Here is a 22229-nt window from a genome sequence, read left to right as displayed (position 1 = left end):
AGTGGGATTGCCAGGGCACTGGCTGGACACATAGCACATCAGGAGAGATTTGGCCAAGCAGATCTGAAAGGGAAGGCCAGTGTCCAGGGCTCGTCCAATGACAAGCAGCCTTCAGCCCAAGGCAGAGGGGCAGTGCATGGGACACCATGGGGGAGGCAGGTGGTGCAGCTGGCTCTCCCTGCTCCTCTGCCAGGGCTGTGGTTCGTATGACCTTTGTGAGTGGCTCATTCAAGTCCTCATGTGTGGCCATGACCCTGCACCAGCAGGTGGTGCCCGAGATCATCACCAACATACTGTTAGAAGGCAACGTCACCAGCATCTTAGGTGATGGTGGGGACATGGGGTGTGTTGGGAGCTGTCCTTGGCCTTGGCAGCCCATTGTTTGGCTGGTGCCTCCCCACTATCCAGTCCAGTAGGCCCCCTCCTCATTCATGGCCAGGGTGCAGGAACATTCCAGGCTCTTCACCTCCACTCCATCCCAAGACTGCCCTGCTTAAATACCCTCCATAGCCCCCGTCACCTACAGCACAAAGTCCATTTCCTCAGTCTGGCCCCATGTACCTACCATCATTCGCTACACAAATCCTCTGCAAGGCTACACGGGCTCCTTGCTGCCCATCCCCCTAGAGCTCCTGCCTTTGTGGGTCCACACCCTGGCACACAGTGGTCCCTGGGTATCCCCACTTAGCCAGTGTGCATCCTGCGAGCCAGGGTGAGGGCAGCACACACTGAGACTCGGGATGGTTCCCAGAGACTTGGCTCGATTCTGGATCAACCACTTGGTCCTAGTGGCCTCATCTGTGAAGTAGGGATAAGAATGCTACCTCATGGCTAGAAGACCTGGTCCCCAGCAGGGTCCCCATGTCCTCCCTATTCCCTACAGAGGCCATGGAGAACTTCCCCAGCCGTCCTGAAGTTCAGCTCAAGGCCATGAAGAGGCTTTTGCAGATACCTGAGGACCAGCTAGGTACAGCCCTGCCTCTCCCCTCGCCGGCTGCCAGCAGTGCTGTTTACACCTTGGAGGCCTGTTCACATTCCCAGGGGGGTCCTGTGCCTCATTATCTGCCTGGACAGGAAGCAGTCTGGAATTCTTCCCATGCCTCTCCTGCCAGGCAGAGAAGGGTGGGGATGGGTGGCCTCACCTGATTTTTAAGGGGTCCATAATAAGGTACCCATCTCTCCAGCCACCCTATGATGGGCATTGGAGTTTTCTTAGATCCCACTCCATGAACGGCACCCAACAGACCACTGCCTGTGCACATGTGCCCCCAAGAGCTCCTATAGGGTGAGCTCTGGTGTCAGGGTGAGTCCTAGTGATGGCCAACCACGGACACACTGACATTCTGCCTGTTGTGTACCAGAGAACACAACACCCCTGTATCCATGATTTTGTAGTTTTTGCTGAAACATGCTTTTATAGAATCTCTCCGCCTAACCTCTCTCCTGCTTGAATATGACACGCCCATGCATCCCCCTTTCATCCAGCCATTCATCCATCTTCCCTCCACCCACCTGTCCATCGTCCATCTGTCCATTCTCTTTCCATCCCCCTCTCCCTCTGTCCACTAACACACCCACCTCTCCATCCATCCATCTTATATCCCACAAGACATATACTAAGACTCCTCTGAGGACTGTCCCAGTGGCTGAGGCTTTGGGGATTATGGAGGCAAACTGTGGCCTCCTAGCAAGGCAGTAGGCAACTCATATTGGCCATTGCCCCCAAAGCCAGATCCCATGTGCTGCTAAGCTATAACCAGGATAAAGCTCAGAGGGAGATTTTGCCTTCCTGTAAAATGGAGACAGTTGGGCCCTTTACCTAAGATTGGGCTCTTCCCACCACCTAGAGCCATGCCTGCCTCAGTGAGCTTCTGGAAGGGTCCACCATGGTTTCGTGTCCTGGGTGCCCCATCTGTCCTTGCACCCTCACCAAAGTCACCTATGCTCTTCTGACAAGGAAAGGGCTGGGAGGGCCTCGTGGTGCCAGAAGTACAAGATAGCATGCCCCTGCGGTGCTGGCGCTTGGAGGCTGAGGCAGGAGGATCTATTGAACCCAGGAGTTTGATACCAGCCTGGGTATCATACTGAGACTCCACCTCAAACAAAACAAAACAAAACAAAACAAAAAAACACTGAGAGGGTGAAGCTCCGAGGTGGAGACAGGATGCAGCATGCACGCCCTGGGCTTGGTTCCCAGCAGGGTCCCCTGGCAGGCCTTGAGCACTCCATGCACATGTGGACAGATCATCTTTGCTCTCCTCTTCACCTACCTGGGGCCCCTCTGATGTCTTGTAGAATCCCAGTGGTCTCTGGGTCTCAGGTCTACTCCCACATGCCTCACCTGTGCCTCCTACCTCACCAGGGCTGCCGTGGCCCATGGGGCTGGTGGAGGTGGTGGTCACCGCTATGAAGCTGCATGAGAGGATCCTTGACCTGCAGCTTTGTGCCTGCTCCCTGCTACTGCGCATCCTGAGCCATGGTGGGTGCAGGGCAGGCTGGGGACACTCCTGGTGCTTCCAGCCCACACCAGTTACCCCTGGGTGTGTGGCTCTCTCAACAGCTCAAACCCTTGGGCAGCAGGTCAGTGCCGTCCCCTGCTGCCCGTGCCGCCACCTCTGCTGCCCTCTTACAAGCCTCTCCTGGAGGTACAACCCACCCTCCTGGGGCAGCTCAGAGGACCCCATCCTGTCATCTGACCCCTTCCTGGGACAACAGGCCACAGGCCAGGAGTCTGGAGATGTGGGCTACACTGTTGTGCCCCTGGGCAAGCACCTGTCCCTCTTGCTGCTTTCCCAGCTATTCAAGAAGGTGCTGGACAGGATGGGGTCCTCCCCGCAGCTCTCTGGATCATGAAGAACAGGTTCAACTGACTTCAGTTCTTACAACTACCTATCTACCTAAACTCTCTGGTTTAAATGTTGAGGGTTTCACTCCCATGTGCCATTCATTCAGACTGTGTCCTTTTGTTTGCCTTTGTGGTGCTGGAAGCCGAGCCCTTGCTCATGGTGGCAAGCGTTCTTCCCCTGAGCTGAGCCCCAGTCCTGAATTGTGTTGTTTACTCTGCCCCTTTGCCACAGATTCAGCAAGCTCTTGGAAGCCAGCACCAGCCTGAGGTGCCACAGACTGGCAGTGCAAGGGCCTTAGGTTTATGGACACCTGCTCCATGCTGGAGAACAAGGCAGACCTCAGTTTCCTTTAAAAAAAAAAAAAAAAGTGCTGTCCCCAAGCCAGGCAGGGAGGATATGTGTGCCTTGCTGTCCCCCGCATCCTCAGCTGTGGGGTTAACCCAGGTTCCTTCTGTGGCCTGTGCAGTGCTGGTGCAGGATGCAGAAGCCCAGGTGCCATGGGATATCTCCATCATCTGCTCCCTGCTGAGCATCATGCGGAGCCACTCAGACTCGGAGCAACTCATCACCCAGGGCTACAGCCTGCTCACCATAATCTCTAGCCAGGGTGGGTGTGCCGGCCCTTCCTGCCTTGCCTCCTGCACACTCTAGGAAGCCAGGCTGCAGAGCACAAGCTGTGGAGGGCCAGCTTGGACACAGACAGAGGTGGCACAGGGCCTGCTGCTGAGATAGCACGCCACATGGTCGGCAGAGGCTCTGCTCCCATGCTGGTGGTTTTTCTGTGCTCTGGAGGCCAGGCTCCACTTTCACAGGCAGACTACATGCCAAGTTTGGCCACAGGCCTTGCACGTATGCATTTCACATTCACATGCTCTGTGCCCATGGTCAGGGGGGCAGCAGGCAACCAGGCTATGCCCCAGTGGATGAGAGGTCCTCACCAGGCTCCCCTGGGACCAGGTAACACCCGTTCCTTCCTCCTAGCCCGCTCACAGGTGGGCATTGTCCTCCCAGGGGAAGCCAGGGCTCCTGAGAGCCCAAGGACACCTGTCAGGTCCTATGGTGGGGCAGAGCTGAGACCCAGTATGAGCCCACCACTCCAGACCTGATGACCTGTCATCCTTCACTGATCCACTCTGTGAAGTGAGAGGCCCAGGAATAGGCATCACACGATGACCAGGCAGGCTGTGTGCTGGGAAAGGCTACAGCTGACCTAGGAAGGCAGGCTGGGCTCTGGGCTGAGGAGTTACAGCCATGGGACTCAGCCTAGTCATAGGTGGGAGGTGCTGAGTGGCGGCCCAGGAAATGCACAGCACCTGGGAATCCAGGGCAGCAGTGCTCTGGGAAGGCCTGCTGGAAGGGCCTCCCTCTCTCCCACAGTGCAGGTCTCCGAGGAACTACAGAAGGCGGGGCTGTTTGAGCTCATCCTGGAGCACCTGCACAGATTCTCCAAGGACAGGGACATCTGCTTCAGTGCCTTGGGCCTGCTCTGGTCCCTCCTGGTGGATGGTGAGGCCCTCCTTCTCAGGCTCCCACTGCCTGACTCCCAGGAGACTCTGCCTTCTGTCTCTTGAACATGTGAGAGTGACCTTGGCCACTAAAGGGAGACTGGCAAGAAGAGTGGGAGGGGAGGGAGCCCAGTGTGTCCTGTCCAGTGGGCAGTCCCTGGCACCAGAGATCAGCCAGAGAGTTGGATGCCTTATCCTGATTTTCAATGCAGAATAGGGGCCCCTAGGCCTGCACTGCCCCCTCTCCAAGGTCTCACCTTGGTACTCCAGAGAACAGTGCTCCAAGCCATGGCAAGCTGGGGAAACCTGAGACCCCACTGTCCCCAAGGTGCCAGAGTCCCCTCCAGACTCATCGGCAAGGAGGCCCCCACCCTCCATCTGTCCTCTTACGTTTCTGCCCTGCTTGGTGGGTGGGAGCAGCAGGTGGGGCGTGTATATAGTAGGCCCTCATGCACACACCCAATGCCTGGGTGTCCCCCACCCCTGTCTTGGATCCAGCTGTCATTGTGAACAAAGACCCTGTGGTGAAGATCCCAGCCCTGGTCATCCAGGTGCTGGACACCCACCCCACAGATGCAGAAATAGCTGAGGCAGGCTGTGCGGTGTTCTGGCTGCTGTCGTTGCTGGGTGAGGAGCTCAGGCCCTTGAGAGTGAGTGGGGAGGGCAGCCCTGGACACAGGGCAACCAGGTCCCTGTCCTCTGCAGGCTGCATGAGTGAGTGGCAGTTTGAGAAGGTGGTGGAGCTGCTTTTGCAAAGCATCCGGCTGAGCCAGGAAAGAGTCCTGCTGGTGAATAATGCCTACCGAGGGCTGGCCAGCCTTGCCAAGGTGTCAGGTGAGCCCAACGTTAGGGCAGAAATCAGCCCTGATCAGTAATGTCTACAGCTGCCCACAACCAAAACAGGAGGAACAAAATGACTCAGTCACATCATTGAGGAGGTGCCACCGAGGCTGCACACAACAGGCAGCCTCTGCCTTTTGCTTAATGCTGCCTGTTATCTCCCTTCCCTGTCCACCCCCTGTGGGTCCATGCAGGCTCTCAGCTTACAGGTCTGTCTCCAATTCCTAAGCACAAACCCTGGCTCTATTTAGTGCCTTGCGCCAGGCCCCATGCTGAGACTGGCAGTTATCCCTCGCAGAGGGCACTTGGGGTCTGGGGACTGGACAGTCACCAGAGGCACATGGTGGGGCCGAGGCCTCTGTGCTGTGTGGCCTTCCTTAGAGCAGTAACTACGCCCTTGGGGAGGACTTCCGGCTCCTCACCTGGCTCTTCTGGCCATGCCAGTCTACTGGGCTGCCCAAGATGATGGGGCCTCCTAGGGGGAGCGGGGGCTGTCTCCTCCTGTCCTGTCCTGGAAACCCCATGCTCAGCAACCTGTGTGGGAAAGGCTCAGCCCCTCTGAGGTCCCATGCCAACTCTAGCAGGGTGGGTGGGCCACCTGGATGGGGAGCAGAGCTGGTCAGACTCCTGTATGCCTCTCAGCTGGGGCCTGGAGGTGGAGTGGCCTTTCCTCCTGGTCAGAGCAATGCCTGGGCCTCAGGTCCCACCAGCAGCCTACCACAGGTTAGCTGTCAACTCCTTCTAGGGACAGCTGGGGAGGTCAAGGCCCTGGGGGAAAAAGGGACATGGTCTCCACCAAGGGAGCAGGACCTGAGCCAGGCCGGGTGAGTTGCAGCCCCACCACCTGGCCTGGTGAAACTTGCACCAGCATATGCCTCTGGGCCTGCCTCCCTAGGGAAGGGAGTACACGGGCCAGCAGGAGCAGGGCTTTTGCTGTGGGTGCAAAGCTGCACTGTGGGAAAATGGAGCCAGCAGAGCCCAGAGCTTGGGACGGGGATGGGGCCCAATGTTGAGTTCTCCCAGCAACCCATGAAACCAGTATCATCATTACCCATCTCTCAGGGGAACCTTGAGCTGAGGAACTGTCCCAAGACCAAAAGCACAGTGCCAGCACTAGATTGGGAACCCTGTCACCTCCTCTTCCCCAGAGCTGGCAGCTTTCCGGGTGGTGATGCCACAGGATGGTGGCAGTGGCCTCACCCTCCTGCAGGAGACCTATCAGCTGTACAAGGATGACCCTGAGGTGGTGGAGAACCTCTGCATGCTGCTGGCCCACCTTTCCTCCTACAGTGAGGACCCCCTTGCCCTACCTGGGAACAGTGGTCAGGGGGGAGGGAAGGAGCCCCACAGAGACGGCCCCAAACTTTCCACTCACCTGGCACCCCTGCACAGGGCATAGCTACAGCCCAGGACAATGTATTAACTATGGAACCCAGGGTGGCACTCTGCCCATGCCCTAAGTGGCACTGGGACCCTGCCTTGCCCTCTGGCTGGGCTCTGGGTCTCAGTACCCTTTTTGTTCCACCAGAGGAAATCCTGCCAGAGCTGGAGTCCAGTGGCATCAGGGCTCTGGTCAGAGAGATCCAGGGGCGCTTCACCTCCAGCCTGGTGAGTGACAGGAGGGCCTTCAGCAAACTAGGCCAAGCCCCTACGCCTGGGGACATGGGCTGGGCATGTTTACATGGAGCAGGCTCTGAGTGCTGTGGGCAGACTTCAGCGACACTTCCCTGCCTATTACTCCATCTTTGGGACTGGGCCAGTCAACCCAGGGGTGACCAGAGGGTTTCACAAATTGGTGGATTTCATCAGTTAATGGCTCCGACCCCAAACCCTCCAAGAGGAACCTGCCTATCCCTTCCAGGAGCTGGTCTCTTATGCAGAGAAAGTGTCCCTGAGTCTGGAGGCTGCACTGCACAGCTCCCAGGAAAGGAAGCTGCTTGGAGCTGCTGTCGGGGAGGAAGCAGCTGCTCCTAAGGTCCCCTTTCTTCTGGAAGGCCGCCCCCACCTGCCCTGAAGCACCTGCCTTCCTGTCCTAGGTGTAAGTGGGGAGGAGGACGTTAGGGACCAGTATGCACGTCCCGCTATGCCCAGTAACTAATAAAGAGGCCCAAGGCTGGTTCCAGGTATGTCCGAGTCACTGCTGGTATAGAAGTGGCAGGTCATGGTGGTGCTTGGTGGCACAGTCTGCAGGACTTGAGGGTTCTAGCTGAGGGGAAGGAACTACCCTCCATAAGCTTCATTTGTTTATTGTTACATGGTGCTGGGGCAGGCCTGGCCCACGCAGGGGAGGTGAGTGCCCACTACTGAGCCAACCCAGCCCCACAAGCTCCATGTGAGGTGAGCATCTGCTTCTGTGCCAGCAATGTCCTCTGTGGGTGCACACTGTCCACACAGCTATCAGACGGCCTGATGAAACCCTGGGCTTGGTGCACTCCACTCCTGATCAGTTCCCAGAGATCCTCAGACCCGAGCCTGTCCTGAAGACCGCAGGCTGGCCCACAGGTGCTCACAGACTGGCCAGCTTGGCTGCCCAAGGTTGGCAGGGAGCTTCAGGAATAGAAAAGTGTGTCCCGAGTCTCACATGACTGGCCGTGGGGAGAAGCGTCTGCTGGATGCTGGCCAACTGAGGTAAACAAGTGAAAAACAGGACCCCACCTCCAGGAAGCCCTTCTCCATGTCCAATGGCCTCAGGCAAGTCCTGGTGGGGCAGCTGCTGTGCTACTCAGCTGCAGTCAGCAGCCACCTGCAGACAGGGTTTGAACTGGGGCCAACAAAGCCTATATCCATCACCCACAACGATGGAGAGGCAGTGGCCTCCCCCGAGGAAGGAGCTGAGCACCCAGGGCAGTCAGGTCTTCAGGGGCAGCCCAGACATCCCATTCTTCCTCTGGAGGTCAACAGACAGTAGAGCCACTAGGCAACCCCAACCTGCTACCACTTCCTGGCTGTGCCTAGGATACACACCTGACTTCTTGCCCTCGCACACCCCTGTTCATCCTGCCCTAAACACCCAGATGCAGTAGAAGAGCAGAGGCCAGAGGGAGAAGGAAGCTCCATGGTTCTGGCTTTGAACACAATTCACCCCTGACCCACTTTGGAGCGATTCCACTGGTCCCATGATTTGGTCCCCACTGCCACTGGACGGAGGTGCTTGACAGGATGGAGGGTGGGGCGGCGGCAACAGGTAGCAGGCTAGGAGTTCTCATTGCAGCTGTCTGGGGCAGAGGCCGGGGGGTGCCTGTCTCCTGCAGTGTTCTCCCACTCCCTCTTCACCATGACGTAGAGCCTCATTGCTGCCTGGGCATCCTGGATCTGGAAGGAGCACTCATGCCAGTGGTGACTGTGACACACAGAGCCACCCACCATCAGTGAACCCCTCACCTACAACAATGGAGAGGCAGTGGCCTCCTCAGAGGAAGGAGCTGAGCACCCAGGCCAGTCAGGTCTTCAGGGGCAGCCCAGATGTCCCATCCTTCCTCTGGAGGTCAGCAGACAGTGGAACCACCAGGCACCCCCAACCTGCCACCCCCTCCTGGCTGTGCCTAGGACACACCCCTGACTTTCTGCCCTTGCACACCCTTGCTCATCCTGAGCCCTTCAGGCCAGCCCCTGTGCTGGGGATGTGCAGCCCAGTGAAGCACACACTTCGCAGGAGACCTCTGTAAGATGGGAAAAAGACGTGGAGTGGTCACCCACCCACCACCCACCCTGCAGTTCTGTGACCTATCTACAGAAGGAAAGGAAACTCAGAGGGATGAAGGGGTGAGCACTGCCCTTTAAGGTTCAGCAGACATCAGGGATACAGAGTAACCAACAGTGGGCTGGGGTCTCTGCCCTGCGGCACAAGAGCCCAGAGAGCTGCACGCCACACTGCAGGCAAGAGACCATCCTGGTCAGGAGGGCAGGGGGCCTGGGCCACTGACTATGGTTTGGATGTTCCTTGCCCCCAAGGTCCTCCATGAGGCAGCATGCAGGTAGCAGACCCGTGAGAGTGGGCCAGTGGGGTCACTGGGGAGAGCCCTTGGGAGGCCTGAAGCAGTTCTTGGGCCTCAGTTAACTGTCGTCAAAGTGTTGCTATAAAAAGATACCCTCCAGGGTTGGGGCTGTAGCTCAATGGGAAAGCACTTGCCTTGCATGTATGAGATACTGGGTTCAAACCTCAGCACCTCATAAAAATAAAGATACTCTATGTTCATCTATAGCTAAAAAAAATAAATAAATAAAAGACACCCCCACCCCCCTTTCCTGTACTGGATGTGACTCTCCCATAGGCTCCTGCCATTGCACTACATCTGCCATGAGATGAGGCCTTTGCCAGAGCTGATGACAGTGCCATGACCTTGAGCTCTAGAACCATGAGTTATTAGCTCCTTTTCTTTATAAAATACCCAGCTTTGGGAATTCCATCTCAAAAACAGAAAATGGATTAACACCACCTTTGATCTGATTGCTGAACTTCCAAGTGTTTACATTCAGTATTTTTTGAGTGTTAACTAGATATAAACGCTGAAGACTTAACACATCATAAGCATGCTTTGCTGTTTCATTTGTTTTAAATTAACAGCCTCCTAACGAAGCTGTCCAGGCCCCATCTCTCCTGTGTCTGCTGTCAGGTGACACGTGCTTGAGTTTCAAGATCAGAGACAGCTCCCAAACCCAAGGACTGTCACCTAGGGACACTTACCGAACAGTGCTCTGCCTGCTGGACCCTGATGCCCAGGATTTTCTCAGAAAGTAGTTTCAGAGATGGCCTTCCACTCTGCAAAGGGAAAGGAGAGAGCACAGTGTGCAGGGTGGCTGCCTCTGTTCAGGAGGGTGCCTCCCCAGTAGGGAGGAGATGGCTACCAAGTCCACCCTTCACTGGGAGTGCCAGAGGCATTGAGGGCAGCAGCCACCAGCTAGGACAGGCTGGTGACCCCCCCCCCCCCACCACACACAAGGCAATCTTAAAGGCAATGCCAGGCTGGGGTGTGGCTCAGTGGCAGAGCACTTTCCTAGCATGTGAAGGTTCCATGGTTCCATCCCCAGCACTGGGGGAAGAAAGGGGCTAACATCTGTTTCCATCCTCAGCCCCTGCTGCTTCCCAGTGGCACCATCTCTCCCTTGGCACCCTATAGGGCAGTGAGCACCTACCCGGGGACCTGCCTTGGGACGAGTGTGTGGAGGACTTGCCCCCCTCACACTTGTTTTCAAGGTTGGCAATGAACAGATTCTACCTTTTCTTTGAGTGCTGGGGAAGGAACACAGGGCCTTGTACCTTAGGCAGGCTCCACCCTGACCACGTCCCCAGCCCCAGCTTGTTCTTTTTGGAGGGTGGTATAGTGGATTGAACCCAGGTGTGCTTAATCACTGAAGTACACCCACAGCCCTTTTAATTTTTTATTTAGAGACAGGGTCTCACTAAGTTATTAGGGCCTCACTAAGTTGCTGAGGCTGACCTTGAACTTACTATTTTCCTGCCTCAGCCTCCTGAGCTGCTGGGATTACAGGCGTGTACCTCCATGCCCGCCCTACTTTTTTTTCTTTTGTAGTTGTAGATGGACAGAATGCCTTTATTTTGTTTATTTTTATGTGGTGCTGAGGATTGAACCAGTGCTTCACGTATGCTAGGCAAGCACTCTGCTGCTGAGCTACAGCCCCAGCCCCCTACTTGTTCTTTTTAAGAATCTTTTCAAAGGTTAAAAGTAAAAACAAACCTTAAATCTGTGAAATCATAAGTCTTAAAGGCTAGTTTTATTTTTCTTAATACAATTTGTAAATGTTTATTTGTGAACCACCTAAAATCATTAGAGGTATGTACATCTCACTTTGGGGAATATACAATAAAGATATAAAAACAGAAAGAAAAAAAAAGTAAAAACAAAAAACATTTTAACCAGTAAGTCAGCTACCAGGGAGCAGAGTGAAAACATCTGACAGAAGCCACACTCATTTTAAGTACCTTTACTTGACTCTTGAAAGGTTTGTATTTCTGGGTGTCCCGGATTTTCTTTTTTGGATGATCAAGAAACAGCACCTAGAAGAAAACAGTGACAAGCAGTTTCAAGGTGTAGTAATGGAACCTCTTTTTCCCACCACCTTAACAAAATTCCTGAAATCAAGGAAGCAGAGGAAAGAGAGTCATTAGGAAACAGCATTTGAGCTGGTTCTACATACCAGGAAACTAAAAAGATTTCAATAGCTCATCCTGTGATTTCAGCCCAGTTCCCTGAATCAGTGGCCCTCCTGTCACCTGTGGCAGTCTCTGAAGGTGATTCCACACACAAGTGGGAAAATGACTTTTTTTTGATGCTGGGGATGTTCAAGTACTCAACCACTGAGCTACATCACCAGCCCTTTTATTTATCTATTTATTTGCTTCTTCGTCTTTTTAAAATTTATTATTTTTTTTAGTTGTATATGGACACAATATCTTTATTTGTTTTTACGTGGTGCTGAGGATGGAACCCAGAGCCTCACATGTGCAAGGCAAGTGCTCTACCACTGAGCTACAACTCCAGCCCTATTTATTTGTTTTATGGGAAAAGGCCTCATTAAGTTGCTGGGGCTGGCCTCCAACTTGCAATCCTCCTGCTTTAGCCTCCCAAGTCACTGGGATTAACAGGGTACACCACTGCACCCAGGTCTTTGGTTAGCTCCCAACAGTTGAACATTTATTTTATTTATTTTTTTTACCATTTTGGTGCTGGGGATTGAACCCAGTCCTTGTATTGCTAAGCATGTGGTCTACCACTAATCTCTCTCTGAGCCCCAAACATTTAAGAGGAAACTTTAAACCACCACCAAGGTTCCTGAAAAGCCTGAGGCTGCTAGATATCCATGGGACATTGATCAGCTGCAGCAACACATCCAGGAAGGATAATGTCCATTCTGTCTGCCCACAGGGTTCTAATCTGCAGGACCCTAAGGAACAGAGGCCGAGGCCACATGCCCTAAGGAACCACCCACTCCCACCAAGTTGGCCCCACACTGGCCACCTGGGAAGGAGGTGAATCCAGCTGGAATGACTGCCAGAGGAGGCCCTCGTCCCTTCCCCGCATACAGGGCAGCTGAAGAGGCAGCAGAAAGGGACAGGGCACCTGGGTCTGCAACAGGTGTCACACCTGGGAATGTTCTCAAGCTCACTGAAGCTCAGCAGCACAAGCCTCCACTGTTCTGTAAAGGGTTAATTGAGGACCCCCCCCCTCCCCTCACAGAGTGTAGGGATGGCACAGGAGGCTGCTGCCTGGACCTCAGAACACTATACTGGAAGCCTGTGCTGGTGGCCATGGCAAGAGTCCACAGGCATCTCTCCTGCTGGCAGCCCAGGCTCTTGCTTTCCCTTGGCTTCCGTTTTCTTTTTGGTACTGGGGATTGAATCCAGGGGCGCTTAACCACAAAGCTGTATCCCCAACCCCTTTTATCTTTTGAGACAGGGTTTCGCTAAGTTGTTGAGGCTGGTTTTGAACTTGTGATCCTCCTGCCTGCCTCTCAAGCCCCTGGGAATATAGGCATGTGCCATTGTACCCAGCTCCCTCTGCTTCCTTTGAACCATTCAAGCATTTGCTCACCAACTGAAAGTGACCCATGCCCTATGCCCAGCTGGGTTTTTCCCAGAATGCTGGGGAAAACACAAGGCCAGGCTCCTAGCATCAGAGATGCTCAGTACCCACCACAAAGTCAGATGAGGGCCAAGGGTTGTCTGCTGCATAAACAAGTTTCTGTGCAAAGGACCCTGGTCACAGGTGGACAACCAGTCATCAGGCCTTCCCCCAGCTCAGTCAGGTATCCCACGAAAGGTACCCTGTGTGTCCTGTGGCCAGAGCCCCTTCTTTTCCTTAGGGCAGGATATCAGCCCCTCAGGCACTGGAGTCCCACTGTAGCTTGTGGTTCTCAAAACAAGTGCCACACACCTCCTGACATCCTGAGAACCAAATAAGCAGCATCCAAGTATTCCCAATGTGGGGTCATGGGACAAATTCAAAAATAACAAGTCCCATAACAATACTTCTAGAGACAGACATGAGAAGGTAAATGCTGCACACACGAGAGAGAGTGGGCCCTATGTCCCCAGGAGGTCAGAACCCAGCACCTTTAAATCATTGTGAAGCGCGTGCCCCACCAGGATTCTGCCCTTGAGCATTTCTGCCACTTCCCTCTGCACAACCTCAAGCTCTTCTCCTGAAAATCAAAACAGAGAAGTGAGTTGTGGCAACATAAACCACTGCCAGGGGTGCTCAATGCTACCCCTGACCAGACCAAAGCTAACAGGCCAAGTCCTCAATGCCATGCAACTGGAAGCCTCAGAGGTTCTGGTGGGCCTGGGCGTGGAGAAGCCATGAAGGACCTACGGGCGTAGATGTCTTGGGCTCCCTCCCACTACCTGCTCCCATCTCGGCCCACAGGAGAGTTCATAAGCACCAAGACTCTCAGAGGCATCTGACAGTGCAGTCAGCTTCCTGCAGTAACCAATTGTCAGGCTCAAGTGCTGTGGTTTTCCAGGTAGAAATAAAAGGAAGACCGTACCATGGACAGCAGAAGCTTTGCTGCCCTAGATCCTGGGCTCGGAAGGCAGCTCCATCTGCTCCCTCGTCGCAGGCACCCTTCAAGGACCACCTACCCCCACTCCACCCAGGAGAGACCTCTCCCACCCTTACCCCCAATCCCATCAGAAGTCAGATGCTTGCACCATCTGACTGCCCAGTCCCGGCCAGAGCTGATCAGACCAGCTTCCCTCCAGGAACTGAAATCAGGAGATGCTGGTCAGTCTAGGGTTCTGAGTAGTGGCAGGGCCATCTTGATGGCCATATGCCTAGGAGAAGAAGACAGGCAGTGTGCAGAAAGGCCACATGGCCCAGGACCCTGATGATGACCACCAGGTTTCTTCAGGTAGCAAGTATTAGAGCCTCCCAGGTGATGCCCGCTATCACATCACATGCAGACTTGGTCTCTGCTATATCCAGGGTTGGAGTGCTTCTGGTCACCTTACAGTCATCTCCCCTCTGCTCACCACCAGCTGACTACCCATTCTGAATGTCACCCATAGGAAGCCTATTAAAATAGAGGCTAGACCAGGCTTCTCACTGCCTTCCCAGTGCTTCCCAAAGGGACCCTGTGATCTGTCCCCGAGATCCTATCCCCAAAGCTCCCAATGGCCTCTTTCCTGATCCCCAACACACTATCTCAGTCCCCACTGCACACAGCACAAAGCAATTCTAGAACCACCCTGTTTTTTAATAGGTGGGGGGGGACACCAAAGCAAAGGAAGAAAGGGCAGGGAAGCCACGGGAACACACTGTTCCTCCTGGAAGGCAACCACCCCCGGGCACAGCACACAGGATGCCGAGTGCCCCGAACAAACTAGGGCAGCAGGGGCAGAGAAGAGAACATAGGTGCTGCTCCCCAGAGCTCCTGCACTGTGGGTGCCATACCCTGCTTGAGCTTCTCGGGCCGAATCCCACTGACCGCTGTCCTGTAGTCTGTCACGGGCTCGGTGGGCTTCACGTACTTGTCATAAACGCACTTCCCATACTGGTTCACGAGGGACACGCGGGCCACGATGCTCTCCTCCCCCTTGGGGCCCACGCCCACCATCTCACAATCCAGGGCCAAGGCTCTTGTCAGGCTGAGGGAACCAGAGGCTCAAGTGTAACAGGCCCTGCAGCCCAGGATGCAGGCCAGACCCTGAGGGAGCCTGGGTGAGGCCCTGCATCAATGCTGCACACCCGTGACATGCTGTGCCACACCAGTTCTCAGCAGGGTCCTGGGTGGTGCTTGCTCCATTCAACCAGAGGAAGGGACCCTCTGCCCTGAAGAGCTTACACCCCAGAAGTCTGGAAATCCCCAGCTGCCCCAGCCCCCAGCCACGCATACCCATGGAAGGCCTGTTCCTTCACCAGGGTGGTGCTGCTCTCCCTCTGGCCCAGCTGCCTCCTTGCTATCCTGGCTGCCTCTGGGCCTATAGCAGCTTCGATATCTGCTGGATCAACATCATCAAACCAGATGTCTTCCCTAAAAGACAAAGACAAAAGCAGGTGACCACCAGAAAGGTCTGGCTGTTGGGGAGAGACTTGGGGTGTAGGTGGGCTCAAGTATGGTGGAGACTGTTCCTCCTACAAACACTGGCCTGGCTGTGCCTACTGTTTGAATCATCGTGACCTTTCCTTCCAACTCCTTTCTTTTATCTTTATTTTATTTACTTATATGTGGTGCTGAGGATTGAACTCAGGGCCTCATACATGCTAGGCAAGCGCTCTACCACTAAGCCACAACTCCAGCCCCACCTTTCTTTTTTCTTTCTTTTTTTTTTTTAAAGACAGTTTTTTTTTTTTTTAAAGAGAGAGTGAGAGACAGAGAGAGAGAGAGAGAGAGAGAGAATTTTTTAATCTTTATTTTTTAGTTTTCGGCGGGCACAACATCTTTGTTTGTATGTGGTGCTGAGGATCGAACCCGGGCCGCACGCATGCCAGGCGAGCGCGCTACCACTTGAGCCACATCCCCAGCCCCCCACCTTTCTTTTAATTAGCAAATATGCTCACTACTCAAGATTCACGAAGCAGAAAAACCCAAAGAACATCAAACAGAAACAGATAGTTCCCTGTCAGCAGGATGATGGCTGCCATTTTCTTTCTAATTACACAAGTAACAGGCTCACCATCCAGTGACCAGGATACACAGACGGGCACCAGGGCAGAGTACACACAGACCCCCACCGTGGTCTGCTCGTGTGCCTGCCTACTGCACTCCAGTCCTCAGGCTCTGCTTCGACGCCATCCCTTAGAAAGGCTCCTCCTGACTCCACTGGATGCCCTTCCCTCTTGTTGTGTGCCTGTCCCCTTCTCCCTCACTTGGTCCACCCTGAGCATACTCATTACTAAACGGCTTGTGTCCCCTGCTTACTATCAACCTCCAGAGGGAAGGACCTTGATGACAGCTCCACTGCAGGCAGCCTGCCTGGCACAGCACAGGAGGTGCCCACATGCCGATTCCCTGACCTTCAGCACCCAGGCAACACCAAGTCAGCCTCTGGCTCACAAGCATGTCCCCTCCAGGTGATCACCACAGTGCTTACTGAGTGGTCACCAGCAATGAGCCGAACATGCTATACCTAGGTCTCCTTGGACTCCACAGATGGCCACACAGAGGCAAGGGGATGCCAAGAGTCCATCCACACTGTCCTACTGGTGAGAAGCAGAAATGGGCCTTGCATACAGGTCTGCCTGGCTCCACGCTTGCTCACGCTACAGGGCTTTGTTGGTGCTCACTAAGCACAGAGCTCTGTGCTAGACCCTGGAGACATGGTGGCGACCCTGAAACAAGCTCTGCCTTCATCACACCTACACTCTGGGGAAGAGGCAAAAAGCAGGCAAGTAGGAAACAAGCATCAGGCTATGGTGTTGGAGGCACCTGGCCAGTGGCCTCTGTCCCTAGGGAGACAGGCCTCAGCACCTCTGTCCTCAGTGGTGAGGACGGGGCCAGGCATGGTTGCAGAAAGGGGGCAGAAGGCCTGCACCACCACAGCTGCCAGTACTTACTCAGTGGGCAGGGCTGGAGCTGAGGCCACGGCTGCTTCCTTAGCTTTCCGCTTCTTATGCTTGATGTTCCCTTGTTTCAAAGAAACGTCACCATTTGTCCTTTTCTTGGCTCCTTTCTTATGCTCTGCTCCCTTGGCCTCTGTGGGAGGTACTGGCACAATCCTTTCCCTCCTAGATCCAGAGGGAACAGAGCCCCCTGTGGCCTCCTGGTCTTTTTTTGTTGGCATCTCCTCTCCCTTGACTTTAGCTGAGGTCTCTTTTCTGTTCTGTTGGTTAAGGTGAGGCTGCTTTTTTGGATCCATCTGAGAGACAACAGGCTTTTCTGGGGTTTGTGATGTTTGCTTCAGCAGCTAATAGGACCCAAAATAAAATACAAGCCACATTTTAATTTGGAATGACATAGACCATGTTGAAAAACATGTATGCACATATGTATAAATGCACGTCCGTCACATCTACACATGTTGTGGTCAGCACCACTGATCTGGCTCTGAATAGTTTGGAAAATCCTTTTTCCATTCTTATCTAAGCCACTAGTGGAGAGATGCCTTTTTTTTTGCTTCTCTCATATAATGCATAATTTTACACCCACTTTTCTAGTCCTACAAAACTTCAAGCTAACATTCTATACTTTAAAAACCTGTTGAGCAACTAAACTTCACAGAGCACTTCACCGAGTGCCTGGGAAGAGGAGACAGGCAGTTTTTTTCACTTGAATAAATTTGGAATTGATTTTAGGGTTAATTCCCTTGTGACTCAAATCAACATTTCCCTCACACCATCTCTAGGCTTGCTACTGTTCAGGGCCTCAGGAAGACAGAGGGCCATGTTCAATGGAAAGAAAAGCTGCTATCAAATGGGTGGCAGGAGGTGCTCCAAGGTCTTGGAGCCCAATTTCCTCTTTGTGCTCAAATCCCTTCTGGGCTGTTGTCCTCAGTTAAGACACGTGGCAGCCAGCCAGTTGAGAGCGGATGAGGTAGGTTTCTACTTTATTATTTCTATAACAGTTAAAGACCAAACGATTTACTTCCTTGCAGAAATCACAGAAAAACCAGTTTTCCCTATAGTGAACAACCCTTCTATGCATTTGATTGCTTTCCTGTAAGAAAGAGAACAAACCTGTACTTAGGAAATCATATAGAACCCTGGGGTTGCCCATGGGCCTGTAACAGGTTCTTAGTGTCAAAAGAGAAAAATGATTTGGAACATCCACATTAAGATACAAAGCAGAGTGTCTCGGTTCAAGAAGTTCTTTATCCTCTCCCTCTTTTTAACCAAGGATCCATGAAATACAAGCCAGAAAACTGTTTGAAGGTTGGTCACAGTGAAGAGCACAAACTCAAGTAAGAATGTTGTAAATGTGGCTCTCAGCTCTGCTATTTACTAGCTGTGTGACCTCAGGCCAGGTCCCTTAAGCTCTGTGTGCCTCAATTTCCCCATGAGCGAAACAGGGACAGTAACAGCAGCTAATTCTAAGTGACTAAGGACTTGAAAGCGGAACAGGGCAACCTCTACAGTCCTTCCGGGTCGGCCTGCTGGGTGAGGCCCTGTGCCCAGCAGCAATCCTGGGTCGTTTACTGCAGCTGTAAGGAGACAAGCCTCTCGGGTGTTAGCGGGGTAGGTAGGAACACAGCCCAGATCCTGTGGCAGGTGTCAGCACGTCTCAGGAGCTTAACAGCCACGGCAGCTGTCATTAACGACCAGCTCCTTCAAAGCCCGCGTTGCGGAATCCTCTATACCTCGGGTCTGCCACCGGCACCGGCTAGCCACAGGGTCGCTCGGTCCCTCCCGATGGCCTCTCCTGCCAACGGCTCTCTCTGTAAGGATGCTTTTTGCGGCCACTCCGTTCCGCGCTCTGCGACGCCCCAACCAAAACCCTTGGGGTGCCTGCATCGGCCCTCGCCGTCTCACCTCCCTCAGCGCCTTCCAGTTTTGAGAAAAGTCTTCGGGGGCCTTGGGAGGCCGCCCCACGGCCACTCTGGGGACGCTTCCCGGCGTGCTGCTTCCTTCTCGCGCTTTGCTCTTCCAGAACCTCTTCTTGCTTCTCTTCCGCGCTAGCTTCCCGACAGCACCCGGCTGAGCGGCGAGGATGCTCGCGGCACGCTCGGAGGCCAGCGCCTTCGCCTTCATCCCTGTGCGTCCCGCGCGCCGCTGCTGCAGCTGCAGCTGCGCAACGAGCTCCAGGCCACGGAGTGCGGGCCCCGCCCCGGAAGAAGACCCGCGAACGACCCCGGAAGCGGCAGCACATGGCTGGCGGGCCTCAGCAGCGGGTTCCAGCGCCTGGAAGTGCTCTTCCCTTAGCGACTCGCTGGAAACCGGGTGTACGCCTTTGGTTCCGCACGGCCGGGAGCGGGGAGGGACCATTCTCTTGCCCGGAAATAGGGCCGGCGCCCTGGCGAGCGGCGCCGGGGGTCAGCCACCCAGGGTCGGTTAGGGTGAGCCTGGGGTCCCACTGAGATCCGGGGTGGAGTTGAGAAACGCGAACACCGGAAGGGATGGGGGGCCTCGCCCTCGCGCAGCACCGCGCCGGAGCGGCCGGAAGGGGGCGGGCGAGCGCTGCACAGGACGCGGGGAAGCCCGAGCCGGTCCGCGCTCACGGGTCCCCTGCCCTGGGGCTGCGAGGCGGCCCGCAGGTTCTGAGGTTCTTATCAGAGAGCGATGTCACCAGCACGCCAGCTCGGCTCCGGGGCTCGGGGGTGCCCCGCCGAGCTGCAGCCGCCCCCGAGGAGTCGGGTGGGCGCCGCGAGGGTCCGGGCCCTGCCCTGGCGGTGCCGGAAGCCTGCCCTCTCCCCAACCCGAGCCAATCACCAGGACCCGGTTTCGAGGAAAAGGAAAAAGAAGTTATGTTGTTTTGCCAGCAAAAGAGAACGGGACTCCTGGCCCAGAGGCTGTGGTTCTGCCGGTCACGGGAACGGGGTCAGAGGTGATTCCCAGGCTGCGTGGCCCGGTTCTCTGTTGGAGTTGGAAGTCACGTGTTCACTTGGGAGCCAGTAGTTTCTGAGAACTCCTGGGCCGTCCCCAGGTCTGAAGGGCTTCGTTCCTGTGGTGGGTTTGTACTCAAGAACTGGAAGTCTGCCTGGAATGGGGAAGAAGGGTGACCCCGCTCCCCCCACGCCCCGAGTTTGGGGAGCGGGGAGAAACACGTTCATTTAAAAAATAAGTCGTGGTGGCAGAGAGCAGGGGCTGTATTCAAAGCATAAAGAGGACGCTGCTGTTTCGGGAGGACCCCCAGAGGGAGACAGCCCCAGCCCAGGAGTGGTGTCCCCACAGGGAGGTGGACCCCAACTTAGGCCATGCGGGTCCTTGACATTTTTCCAGAAAGGGATTTAAGAACAGGTCAAAGTGAGGCATACATTGATTTTTATCTGGAGAAGGCAAGAAGTACACAGAGATGGTAGAGTGCCGGCATTGAAGAGGAGCGAGCTGACTTCACCTGGGCCAGTCGTGTTTATATACGGAAAGGCCATACAGACACGATCTAGGAGGTTATTTGCAGTCCCCCTTTGTGGGGGTATATTAAGTATTACTGTTATCAGGTGGCTCTAATACCACCCAGAAGGAAAGAGGAGAGGCCATACTGCTTTCAGCTCTAGAAATATTTGGAGTCAAATTGACAGGAAAATAGGTTTTATTCAGAGCCATCTTTGAAGAAAGATAGAACATTTGAAACTAAGTTTCTTCTATCTCCGAAATCCCTGATATTTTAACTTTTAAGGGAGAAGAGACAGGGAAGTGCCAAAAGGCAGCACATGTATGCAGATTAGGGGGCCCTTACTGCTCCCATCTTTGGCACCTGTCAGGACTGGGGTGGGGATGCACCCTCCACTCTCAGCATGCGGAAGCCATTCTCCATTTCAGATGGGGGCCCTGAATTCAGTTTCATTCTCTACTAGGGATTGTTTTCTGATGTTTTTGATGAAAAATCTATACTGATTTCCCTTGGGGGGGTGTTCATTGTTCTGCGTTGTGAATTTAAACAGTACTGTGTTGGTGTAACATTGAGAACTAATTGAGAGTATGACATGTGAATGAAGACATCAGATTCTTGTGGTATAAATCAGAAATATCTATTTGCTGAGCAGTATTCTGGGACCTGTTTTTCTTTCTCCTCCCTTTACTAATTGGCACATTATAATCATACATAATAATAGATTCATTGTGACATACTCATATTTGTATGTAACATAGGATCTGTTTTTCTTTAGGTCCAGGTCAGGAGAGAGGTTACTAAAGGACCTGTGGATAAGGATAAGGGTTGCCAATCAATTTATTTATTTTTGTATTTATTTTTTAATATTTTATTAGTTATTGGTGGACCTTTATTTATTTGTTTATATGTGGTGCTGAGAATTGAACCCAGTGCCTCACACGTGCGAGGCAAGCCCTGTAGCCCCAACCCCAGCCCCTGACAATCAATTTAATAGTATTATTTGTGATCAAAGTATGTGGAAGGAGCACTTAAATCTGACCTTTTAAAACATGGGCAGAAGATAGGAGTGCATGGTACAGGAAGGGGCAGCTTACCTGGTGGTGACTGAGCAGGAAAAAGAGAGGGGAAGGGACCCCAGGACCCCCATACTCCCTTCAGGGGCACATCTCCAGTGACCTAATTTCTCCCCACTAGACTCCACCTCCAAGGGTTCCTCCACCTCCCAATATTGCCACAGGCTGGGAACCATACCTTTTGTATATCAACCGTAATGGGGAGCAGGAGGGGTGGGGAGCACAAAGAGTGTTTTGGAGCATGTTAAAGACCTTCCCAGGAGATGCATTGGGGTTGCTAGGTGGGTTTGCAAGGGTGAGTGCAGAGATGTGGGGCTATGTACCTGCTCTGTGACTCTCCCCATGGGGTATGGGTGCAGTCTGGGCAGGTAGTTGTGAGGGCATAAGGGTGTAGATGTCCAAAAAAGAGTAGCACAGGGAGGGCCACAGTCTTCTGGGTGAAGAGGACAGGTGCAAAGGAGGGAGTGTGAGAAGCGGGTGTGGGGTGGGGAGGCCAGCTGCCAGGGCAGAGCTCTGATGCCTTTTGTGCAGCCTCTGGTCAGCCAGGGTGGAGACCTCCAGGGAATTATCTAAGGCCTGGCATTCCAGGCAAGCCTCCGTCTCCAGTGCCCTGGTTCAGAGCTCCCTCTTCTTCAGACTGGACCGTGGAGCCAGCCCCCTCCCAGGAGGCCAGGTGTGCATGGCTGGGGGGCTCTCCTGGTGCAGGTCCAGGTTGGGGTCTGTCCCAGAACAAGGCCAGGTTGCAGCAGGAGGAGCTGCCGACTGCCCATCCCACTGCCTTGTCTGGGAGGAAGCTCCCTAGAGTCCCGCCCAGCCCGCCCAGCCCACCACAAGAGCTTGACATTCCATCCTGACCAGATTCCGAGTCACCAGGGCCCCCTCCTGCCACAGGGGCTTTCCTGAGGATGAGCCAGCTTCACCCCTGGGTGAGATGCCAGCCTCTGTCCATGGCTGGCGTCAGGGGAGTCCTTGCTGGTGCCTTCTTTGTCCTGGGCTGCTTGGCACTCTCCAATTTCCAGCAG

General features: G+C 54.1%; 3 protein-coding genes and 1 pseudogene across 26 annotated transcripts in view; 3 read left to right on the top strand and 1 right to left on the bottom strand.

Annotated features, from left to right (window-relative positions):
• Positions 1-7308, top strand: part of STKLD1 (serine/threonine kinase like domain containing 1) — a 19030-nt gene extending 11722 nt beyond the window's left edge. For 9 of the 14 annotated variants that reach the window (XM_081279879.1, XM_081279885.1, XM_081279878.1 and 6 more), the window contains 10 exons: positions 194-324; positions 884-967; positions 2363-2479; positions 3313-3453; positions 4224-4352; positions 4850-4978; positions 5057-5185; positions 6340-6480; positions 6720-6799; positions 7053-7308. In XM_081279879.1, coding sequence (XP_081136005.1) covers positions 194-324; positions 884-967; positions 2363-2479; positions 3313-3453; positions 4224-4352; positions 4850-4978; positions 5057-5185; positions 6340-6480; positions 6720-6799; positions 7053-7205 — 1234 coding nt within the window. In that variant the 3' untranslated portion in view covers positions 7206-7308. Of the gene's footprint in view, positions 1-193; positions 325-883; positions 968-2362; positions 2480-3312; positions 3454-4223; positions 4353-4849; positions 5186-6253; positions 6481-6719; positions 6800-7052 lie in introns of those variants that run through there. The other 5 variants (XM_081279877.1, XM_081279888.1, XM_081279887.1 and 2 more) reach the window with 5 other exon arrangements.
• Positions 1-19217, bottom strand: part of REXO4 (REX4 homolog, 3'-5' exonuclease) — a 27425-nt gene extending 8208 nt beyond the window's left edge. The window contains exons 1-8 of one of the 5 annotated variants that reach the window (XM_081279892.1): positions 18616-19217; positions 16705-17054; positions 15044-15181; positions 14602-14795; positions 13263-13351; positions 11133-11207; positions 9876-9950; positions 7420-8572 (exon numbers count right to left, since the gene is read on the bottom strand). In XM_081279892.1, the coding sequence (XP_081136018.1) occupies positions 8384-8572; positions 9876-9950; positions 11133-11207; positions 13263-13351; positions 14602-14795; positions 15044-15181; positions 16705-17054; positions 18616-19068 (1563 nt within the window). In that variant the 5' untranslated portion in view covers positions 19069-19217 and the 3' untranslated portion in view covers positions 7420-8383. The other 4 variants (XM_081279893.1, XM_081279894.1, XM_081279895.1 and 1 more) reach the window with 4 other exon arrangements.
• Positions 19200-22036, top strand: LOC308641371 (annotated as a pseudogene). Its single transcript has one exon. The product of its transcript is annotated as an uncharacterized misc_RNA (transcript).
• Positions 19485-22229, top strand: part of ADAMTS13 (ADAM metallopeptidase with thrombospondin type 1 motif 13) — a 40358-nt gene continuing 37613 nt past the window's right edge. For all 6 annotated transcript variants that reach the window (XM_081279873.1, XM_081279872.1, XM_081279871.1 and 3 more), the window contains exon 1: positions 19485-22229. In XM_081279873.1, coding sequence (XP_081135999.1) covers positions 22113-22229 — 117 coding nt within the window. In that variant the 5' untranslated portion in view covers positions 19485-22112.

The sequence above is a fragment of the Spermophilus citellus genome (genome assembly GCF_964194105.1).
Source record: "Spermophilus citellus genome assembly, chromosome: 2".
Lineage (NCBI taxonomy): Eukaryota > Metazoa > Chordata > Mammalia > Rodentia > Sciuridae > Spermophilus > Spermophilus citellus.
The sequence above is the reverse complement of the archived record's forward strand: the minus strand, read 5'-3'. Positions and strand labels throughout refer to the sequence as shown.